The sequence below is a fragment of the Parambassis ranga genome, chromosome 8 (genome assembly GCF_900634625.1).
Source record: "Parambassis ranga chromosome 8, fParRan2.1, whole genome shotgun sequence".
Classification (NCBI taxonomy): Eukaryota; Metazoa; Chordata; class Actinopteri; family Ambassidae; genus Parambassis; species Parambassis ranga.
Window position 1 is genome coordinate 1,492,791 of NC_041029.1, and position 10,014 is coordinate 1,502,804.

The 10,014-nt window shown below is 42.4% G+C and overlaps 1 protein-coding gene across 1 annotated transcript; it reads left to right on the forward strand.

Moving 5' to 3' along the window:
- The first annotated feature begins 714 nt into the window (after positions 1–714).
- On the forward strand, positions 715–9,699 carry LOC114440181 (dual specificity mitogen-activated protein kinase kinase 6-like). Its single transcript, XM_028412486.1, has 12 exons — positions 715–1,031; positions 4,181–4,244; positions 5,497–5,545; positions 5,671–5,784; positions 5,933–6,052; positions 6,138–6,254; positions 6,581–6,632; positions 6,731–6,858; positions 7,171–7,248; positions 7,353–7,492; positions 7,639–7,684; positions 7,865–9,699. The coding sequence occupies exons 1-12, from the start codon at positions 1,013–1,015 to the stop codon at positions 7,940–7,942; spliced, it is 1,005 nt and encodes a 334-aa protein (XP_028268287.1). The 5' UTR covers positions 715–1,012; the 3' UTR covers positions 7,943–9,699.
- The last annotated feature ends 315 nt before the right edge of the window (positions 9,700–10,014 follow it).

Below are 10,014 nucleotides of genomic sequence, written 5' to 3' on the forward strand. Positions count from 1 at the left end.
CAGGAACTTGCAATTGCCTCACCATTAGCTATCCACACACACAATCACATGTAGATGTTCCAAAGTACACTCATATCACAGCACATGAATATGTGTCAGATCTGTGACATCTCCATTGTTACTGTGCATTTGTTTTGTCTTCCAGCAATTTGCAAGGATCTATGTGGTAAACTGCCTCAGCAGTGATCACCTAACAGTATCGATGGTGGGTTAATATTTAAATATTACTGAGAGTACTGTATTTGTGCAGGTATTTTATAGTGTGGCAGTTTTTCCCTTGAATTGATGTAATATTCAATGTTATTTGGATAAAACAATAGAAGTGTATTGCATTTTCCTTGTAGGAGTGATATATAGCTTTTTATTTTGTAGTATACTATTGTGACTCATACACATCAGAATGTGTAGATTAATGTGCAAAGCTGTTTCTGGTTTTCCAGTTTGTGTGATGTAGTTTACCATAGAAGCTTTAGCCTTTCTCTTATTTATTGTTACATGTGCATTTTACCTAGTTTCCCTGGAACACAGATGTGTATATGACAAACAATAAACATTTCTAGTGTGTTACACTGTATTTTTATATTATTATTATTTTTTCTGCTGTGAAAAACAACAACAACAAATCTTCCTTTTGCAGTAAATGTACCCTCACATTGCAAAACCACACATCCCATGATGCTTAGCACCAGGCAGGAAATACGTCATTACGTAGTCGGAACCTTCAGCTGTCAGACTTTGGCCACCCTGCTGGTGCAGGTTTTGTTGGAAAACTACGGCGAAGTGTTGAGCTTTCCTCAAAGTTGTGCATCTTCCTGCTAATCGATCCTTGACCGGTCCGTGCTGCTGACCGAGCAACAAGGCTGCACGAAGCCGCCGCGGGTCAGTCGCTGCCGGGTCCTGCAGCACAAAGCCCCGATCCTGAGCGGGTGGAAGGGTAGATGCAGGGTGGGAGGGAGTAAAAAAAGGCAAAAGTCTTTGTGCTTCCCTTCCCCCTCATCAAAGCAAAGGGGAAATGTCTCTGTCCAAAGGAAGTAAGTGTTTTTCACTCTTATTGAAAGAACCGTGCGTATTTTAAACACCGCGCAGCAGTTCGCGGTGGAATAAGTTCAGCTGCGTTAACCCTGACGGAGAACCAGGCGCTAGCAGCGTGTTTCCCGCAGAGTCGACTGACCAGCTTGCTACGTGAACTAACATGTTCACGTTAAGGATAAACACAGCATGCTAAGTGGTGGTTTGTATTGATCTTCTGTTGGAGTTAGCAAACACAGCTAGCGCGACAATACGTGTGCCGAGCCGTGCCGAGCCGCGTCGACCAGCTGGAAATCACCGCGCTGAGATTAGGTCTTTCCGTGAAGTGGAGCACATTGCGTGCACAGGTGTTTGTGTTGTTCGGCCTCCTGACTGGTGAATCATCTATTGTGTGTGTGTGGGGCCCTTTTGTTTGACCAGGGTGTTAACACTAAACATATTTCAGTGCTGTTTTTCCTCCTTTATTTTGATACAAGGAGCGCAATCACCGCAGCGTTCTGCTGGATTAAACAAGGTCCTTCCTCTGCGTCACACACGCACGCACACAGACAACACGGTGATGTCAATTTACATTTCAAGTTCACCGCTTGTGCTGTTACACAACCATAGTAGCGTTACCATGGTCGGGAGTACACAGGGCTCTGTGAAGTGGCTGGGTGCTGCTCTGCTTCGGCCTACCATGGCATGCTCGGACTTGCAGCACTCATACCTTGTGCAGTCCTCTCTCTGGTCGCAAGCAGAGCTCTCCACAGGTTGTTGAACTGAGGGAAAGGAAGTGTCCTGTTTTCTGGAGTTGTGCGTTCTGTGCTCAGTGTCAGCATTGTTGAGGCATGTTTGGAGCTTGGGTTCTCCCCTAGCAGCCTGACGGTGGTGTGGATGAGTCATCATTGTCTGTATATGGACTCACTCTGAGGCTGGAGCTTCCTGATGGTGTATTCACCACACAGCTATTAACACTTTGATCCCATGCACAGTCCAGAAATTCTTGTTCACATGACGTATTGCTGTGGTATTTTCCACTGAACGTCATGTTACATAAGAATTTATTCATTTCTTGTAAATGTTTACTCCTGCAGGGCCTACCAAGGACATTAAAACCTAAGTGCCTAATCGTTTCTCTTGTTAGGAAAGTATGTCTGCATTATGGAGGTTTAGTTTTTTCCTGTAGAGTTGCATTCTTCTGGTTTCAAAGAGGCTCCAAAGTAAAGCACTGGAATGATTGCACTGCATCATCCAACCTAACAGGGATCGCAGGGTTAAGAGTAGTGACATCATATGTCCCAAAGGGGTCCTGACAAGTGTTTGGAGCAGATGTCTGCAATCTGACTGGCTGCCTACAAGTCACATCCCACCCCACAGGGTCACTACGCATACTGGGTCCTCACCCAGGACTTAACCTCACCTGATGCAAAGTTTAATATACAGCATTGAAACTATTATTAGTAAGTATTATTAAATATCAGAGATACAGCTTTTGGTATGTCTGTGTAATGCCCAGGCATATGTAGTAACCCTAATGTTGTAGCATGATCAAAGCCCGTCTTGTCAGGCCATCAGAGTAGTAGGTGTGCGGTGCTTTATCCCACGCAGAGGAAATGCAAAGTCTATTTTTGACAGAGCATGTGTGACTAAATCGCCCTCAATCCTTCCTTACCACATGAGTCTATTGTAGTCTGTAGGTTTATTTTAGTGTTGCACTAAAAAATGGATCTATCCAGGTTTCTGTTGTAGACTATAGAATCTACAACTGTATTAAAAGGTTCACTTCCTTTCAAACTTGATCTAGCAAGCAGGGGTTTGCCCAGTCATACTTCCTCCACACTGGTGTTGTGAGTCATTCATTGGCAAATACGACCTCACTGTTGATGACGGTTAGAAATCCTAGACATTGATGCTAAACGTTGTCAGTTTGTTAAAACAGTCTGAAGAAGACTGGCCCTGTCCTAATAACTATCTGAGTGCATGTTTCTGTCTTGTGTAATGCTACTGTTTAAACAGTGGATCATGCTGACTGGATAAAAATGTTCGTTAACTTCTGGTCAAACGATGAAATAATGTCTACTACTCGGAACATGTTTTAAATATGTATCCTTGTCTTAAGGATAAATAAGACAAGTTTGACTGCTACCTGTTGACAAATCTTGGAATTCCTTTGCATCTGTCTTGGGAGGAAAGGCATAAACAGGAACTGAAGTGTCACACTATAATTTCCATTCAGGCTGTTATTAGACAGTATGATATATGTTAACAGCATCTTCATTAATAAAATAACTTCTGGTATGAGGAGGCCAAAATGGGGACAATCCATAGTGTCAAATTTTGGGTCAGCAATTGGTGTAAGATCACTAAATACATTGCCATTGTGATGCAGGTTTGACTTTTCACTGACAGGCATGTTAATATCTGGCAGTAGACTGTAGTAATTATTCACAGCAGGATATACTGCCAACAGTTGGAGCAGTTCATGAACTGGTTCAAAGTAGTCAAAGACAGGAGACCCTGCAGAAGGGATACATTGAACGACAGATGAGTAGATAGACTATGATATTTGCAATATTATTAGTTATAAAAGTGATTGTTTACAGGGAGATGGAGATTTGGGAAGCAGTCTATCCAAGGGTTAAACATCGAGGCAGCTGGATGCATAGTTTTCTGAAGACCTTTTTTGGCTTCATCAATTCTGTCAGTTCTGGATGTAATATAACTAACAGTGTATTATAAGAGTCTTCACAGACAAAATGAAGACTTGAAGTTGTATTTGTCCGGCTGTACTGAACTGATGATTGTTCATGCAGAGAGGGGCCTGATTGCATGTATTCAACAAAGGCGTTTATAATAAAAACATCACATTTCATTGTTACAGAGGGTAGGCCTCCAGATTAGACCACATTAGTTGGTGAGGTGTGATTCCCTTGCACCCACCCACCGTGTTTTAGTCAGCATTGGCAGTGCGTTGGGGTTTACTACAGCAGGTATATAACATGATTATCTGAGCATCTCAAAACGCTACTTTAGAGTAATGTGGATGATGGGTTCACAAGGGTCTCTAGATGGAAGCCCATTTGTTTTTTACTAGCTTGTGGTTGGTAGAACTGTATTGATCTACTATGATGCTAAGATGCTGATGCTTTCTTCGATTGTTATCTCCTAGGGAAGAAGAAGGGGCTGAAGCTCCCGGAAGAAGTGTTCACACCACCCCCACCAGCAGCTACAGCGTAAGTCCTGTTTTATCAACGAGCAGCAAGAATGACAACACTAGTATTTACTCGGCGCGGGTTACTAAACTGTGTCACATGCCTAGTATCTACAAAATAATTTAAAAGTCAATATTAATACAGTGCAGATTTTTAGACAGCTATTTATATGGAACTTCACAGATCTGATCATTCACTTTCATTAAGCAAACTGTGCCCACAAATGTCTAAACTTCTTTGTGACAACTTTGTTGTGCATGGATTGTCTGGTAAGCTGAAGTAGACGCACTAAGAGCTACACAGGTCCACAGGTGTGTGGTGCCTTTAGGTGTGTGGTGCCTGTAGGTGTGTGGTGCCTTTAGGTGCTGGTGGAAGCTGTAGAATCCATGGCCTGTAATGTTGGTCTCTAGCTGCTGCTGTTTTTGGTGAGACAGTAAAGAATGTGACTCACATGAACAATCTTGTGCTTTGTTGAGGTTTTTTTTTTTAAAAAGGACAATAACATTACAATAGTTGTACTAATGTTGGTGTCATCTTAACAGTTTTCTGTATTTATATTTATTTTAACTCAATAAGAACAGAAAAGAATAGAAATAGAAAACTTTATTCATCCCAAGCTGGGAAATTTCACTGTTGCAGCAGCAAAATACAGGCACTCAAGCAAACTAAAAAATATACCTGTAACGGTATAAACATTATTTACAGCAAGATAATGATAATAAAAATGTGCAGTTTGTAATGCAAGACAGGATTGTGCAATTTGGTTAAAAAGTTAAAAACCTAAACCTGGTGCAGAGCGTGTCCCTTACAGTGAGTCCGTGTTATCTCTGGCACAGAGGTGCTGTACGGTCTTATGGCATGAGGTAGGAAAGACTTCCTGTAGCGAGCCGTGTGACAACGAAAAGGCGCTCCGTTGTCTGTCCAGTGCAGGGAGGAGAGGGTGGTTAATATTGCTGTGAAACACAGTACACAAATCTGCTGATGGATGGATCAGGGCAGTTTCGAACATCTAGTCTCAACGTTCTGTTTCAGCTGGCCTGAAAAATGAATGAAAATGAATCTGATTATCTCCTAAAAAGGCTTTAGCAAAGAGCAATGTACCATTTTTAGGGTTTTGTGAAATTGATCATTGACTGGTCAGTGAGGAATCCAGGAAATGAAAAAAATGAAATAAGTTGTCCTAAAATCCGATTACAAACCCACCCAGAAAAGATGTGCCAGTATTCAGAACGTAGGTGTTCATGGCCCCAACTACTTGTGTTTTGTTTTGCAGGCCCCCTCGAGACCTTGACTCTAAAGCTTGTGTTACGATTGGAGATCAGGTAAACTTGGCTCTGTGTTATCTTCAAACATGTTTAGGGCCTGAGCACTGAGTGCTGCAATAGCCTTATTGTAATCTAAATGTGTTATTATTTTTGCTGAAGTGAATCTTTTCCCTGTTGTGCAGAATTTTGTAGTGAAAGCAGATGACTTGGAGCAGATATCAGAGCTGGGGAGGGGAGCATACGGAGTGGTGCACAAGATGAGACATGTGCCCAGTGGTGTTATCATGGCTGTCAAGGTAATGTTCTACTCCTGTTACCTAGTGTGCCGTGTCTGCAAATGCATCATGGATTTAAAATAGCACTGTTAGGTCACAGATGTCTTCAGTGTATGAGCTGACCTTGGGTCATGACTGCCCTGTGATTCTGTGATGTCTGTGTCTCCAGAGGATTCGTGCCACAGTCAACACCCTGGAGCAGAAGAGGCTTCTGATGGACCTGGATATTTCCATGAGGACAGTGGACTGTTTCTACACTGTGACCTTCTATGGTGCCCTGTTTAGGGAGGTAAGGCCAGAGTTAAAATGTCATACATGTGTGAATTTACCGGCCTGTGCCATTATTTCTGATCCTTATCTTCTTACATTTCCAGGGTGATGTATGGATTTGTATGGAGCTGATGGATACATCGTTAGATAAGTTCTACAAGAAGGTTCTTGAGAAAGGCAAAACCATTCCTGAGGACATCTTGGGGAAAATCACAGTAGCTGTATGTCCTATCTATGTTTTATAATCAAAACGTACTGTAAACTCATTTTAACATGCAGCAAACGCAGTTGTAAACGGTATATTGTGAAAAAGGAAGTGATGACTCTTTGATTTTCCGTCATGGCCACCTATTTGTGAAGAAGAGTTTTTTTCCCTGTCACAACTGATGCATTCTTCCACCAAACCAAAGATGTCGCACAAAACTGAGTCCCTTGTTCACTGTTTACTGACATGTGCCTTATATCTCAGTCATTCACTTACATATCCTTAAGAGCTGCCTTATCTCAGGGATTCACCTCCATGTGTTTTACTTTACTTATTCCACAGATTGTGAAGGCACTGGAGCATCTGCACAGTAACCTGTCAGTGATACACAGAGGTAAGGCAGACCAAATGTAATGGAACAGTTCTCAGGTTTCCACAAACGTTGCTCATCTTTGTATTCAGTCTTTCACTTTTAATTATGTTCCTCTCCAGATGTAAAGCCCTCCAATGTTCTGATCAACACTCAGGGCCAAGTGAAAATGTGTGATTTTGGCATCAGTGGCCACCTGGTGGACTCTGTGGCCAAAACAATGGATGCAGGCTGCAAACCCTACATGGCAGTAAGTATGGGCAGGGGAACAAAGTCCTGGGGGGTTAGAAGGATGGACTGTGCTCAGTGAGGCCTGGTCCATGTCAGAATCAGAGTTTGATGGAGTGCTCCTCCTGTGGAGCAAAGCCAGGAACTCCATAACCATTTGTACATCTTGACTTCCAGCTGATTGAGTTTTTAAACATTTTGCCTTGGGTAACAAAACCAGCCTCTAATTTTAAATGCTCCTTTTTATTTGACTTTCTCACTTTAAAAATGCAGAATGAATAATAATGCTGAGTGTTTGTTAGAGATGGTTCTTATGTGCTGCTAATGATTTCAGCCTGAGCGCATCAACCCTGACCTAAACCAGAAAGGCTACAGTGTCAAGTCAGACATATGGAGCCTTGGTATCACCATGGTGAGTAGGGTTGTACACATCAGTGTAAAGGATGTTTTTTGTTTTCCTGTTGACCAAACGGACGAAACGTTTTCATGTTAAACCAGCCTGTCGCTGTTCCTTAGATTGAGCTGGCCATTTTGGATTTCCCCTATGAATCATGGGGCACCCCGTTCCAGCAGCTCAAACAGGTGGTGGACGAGCCATCTCCACAGCTGCCTGCCGACCGCTTCTCCCCAGAGTTTGTAGACTTCATCTCCCAGTGGTGAGATTCACATTGCACATCTCTTTACACTGTAGCACAGGGGGCCTGCAGGGGTCAGTGTTTGCACTGTGATGTAAGTGGCGGTATATGAAAATCCAATATGACTTCAGATGTTGTACTCACTTTTACATGTGTCTTTTTTCCAGCTTAAGAAAGAAGCCAAATGAAAGACCTGCTTATACGGAACTAATGGTTAGTAGTTTTATTGCTTCTTGGAAACACCCACATTTGTCCACTGGGGGGTGCTCTTACACTGTGATAACTGATGCGCTCTTATAACTATGATGAATGTGAATCTTACATTTTACAAAAGCGAAGTTTTGTTGTTTTATCATTAAAGAACACCTCTGACTTTGCATTCTTATGATGCAGAAACATCCATTTTTCACCCTGCATGACTCCAAAGAGACAGATGTGGCCAGTTTTGTCAAGGTCATCCTGGATGACTGATGGGCTCCCTCCAGGCTCCACCTCATCATGGTAGGCGGGACCTCTCGGTGAAACAAAAGCCTACCTTTTTTGGGTTTCTTTTTTGTTTTTTTGCTTGTCTTTTTTTTTTTACTTACTGGAATGACGGGCTGTAATGCACCCACACACAACTGAGGGGTGACCCAAAGACTGACAGGAGGCCAGCAGCACTGGAGGGGGGGTGTGGTGGTAATATCAACATGTACGGTCAGCTGGAGAGGTTTAATTCACTCCTCCGATCTTCCTCTGTTAGCAGTTATCCAACATGACAAACATGAACTGAACCCAATTAGTTGTTTTTGTTATTCTTCTAGTTTTGTTTTGCCCCCACTTCCCAGAGCCAGCCATTGTTTGTTCTGCGACACATATTGTACGCATACTTTAAATTTCAACCGCAAAACCAACAATTAATCTGTATGCTGTTATGTATTGAAAGCTATATTTGCATATCTGTTTGTATGTTTTCTTATTATATACAGAGTTTTGATACTGTGTATGAATTTTACCAGACAAGGGCCATAATTCTCAGGTCATATCCTGACCTGGTTCTGCTGTGATGCAATTGGGTCAATGCAGTGAGAGGCTCCAGGGCATAGACAAAACATGCAAGAATGTCAGAGGTCACATTCTGGGCAGGAGGAGGTGCAAGTCATTCCTAGATCCCAAAGGTGTCCCATATCAGCCGCGGCCCTCCATGCAGTGCAGAGTGATAGTCGTCTTTGGGTGTTAGTCAGCTCCAATGCTGCCATTGTTACTACCTGGAAGTATTCAAGGATTGCCAAATCAAGCTCACAGCTTTATTTCTTCCTATGTGCCATTTTACGAACTGTTCTCTTGAATTACTGCATTAATTGTGTTTTCTTTTGGGTTGATTATTATTTTTTTAATTTGGTAACCTTAACCTTTCCTCTCAAATCTGGAACTAGAATAGTCTTTTGAAATGGGGCACTTAGTATGTTGTTGTTTCAGAGACCTTATCATGCCTTAAAGAGACGGAGTGTTAGGCAAATAATTTATGTGTTGAAGATGTAAATATTAGCTCCTTTTTAATGTACCATGGCACTGTCCCAACTTGTTCCAATGTAGATTAGTGGTTGGTACTGGTTTTAAATGCAGTGTGACACACGCACTGAAACACTCGCAGGGCCAGCTGACTATCGTACACCTATTTTGGACTGATGTGCTGTCAGGTTCCACGCTCAGGTTTCTGTGCTCTCTCATACAGCACGCAGAGATGGCCCCAATCCCCTCCCCACCTCCCCCAGGTCGTTCGCTCTTCGAGTGCTGGACCAAGCTCTTCTTTTCAGTCCGTGGTGGGCAGCCATTTTCTCTTCTGTCAGACCATACTATGCAGAGGTCCTTGTCATGTGGCAATTTCCCCGCTTCAAGTGTTCAGAGACTGTGATGATGACTGTCTGCTAGCACTCATTGCCTCGGGTTTACACTGTAGTGCTACCTTTTATCAAAAGTCAGTGAGTTAGGAGTATTTATAATTGTGAATAATAAGGGAAAGCTAGTAACACCGCAAAGAAGCTGATTTCATTTTCTTTAGGTTGGTTCTGTTTTTAGTCAGCCTCTCCATTCCCTTGGTGTGTAAACTTTTTACACTAATCACAATGAGAATGGAACACTTGCTCTACCTCTTACTCCTTTACTCTAATTGCCACCTTTTCACTGGGTGGGACTGACAAACTTGAACTATGGAAAGACAAAAAATAAAGGCTTTATTGTTCAGTGTGCCCATTTACTGCTTATTTAATCATTCTTCTGGTGTGGTGGTAAAATGAGAAGAGAAGGGTCTCCCCATACAGACTAATAATCATCGCAGTTACAAAGATGCAGATAGTTTGAAGAAACATGTAGCATCTTATTTGTCCAACATGACGTGTTATGGCCTTTAAGCCTTCTCGCAGAATGGAACCAGTGTTACCTGGTTTTAAGCGAGTATCCCTTTCTCTGTGCGTCTACTGTTTCATCAAACTGTATTTCAGGATTCATTTCACACCAACAGTTCCACTTCAGACCTCTTATTCCTGTAACCACACACTCTTGAG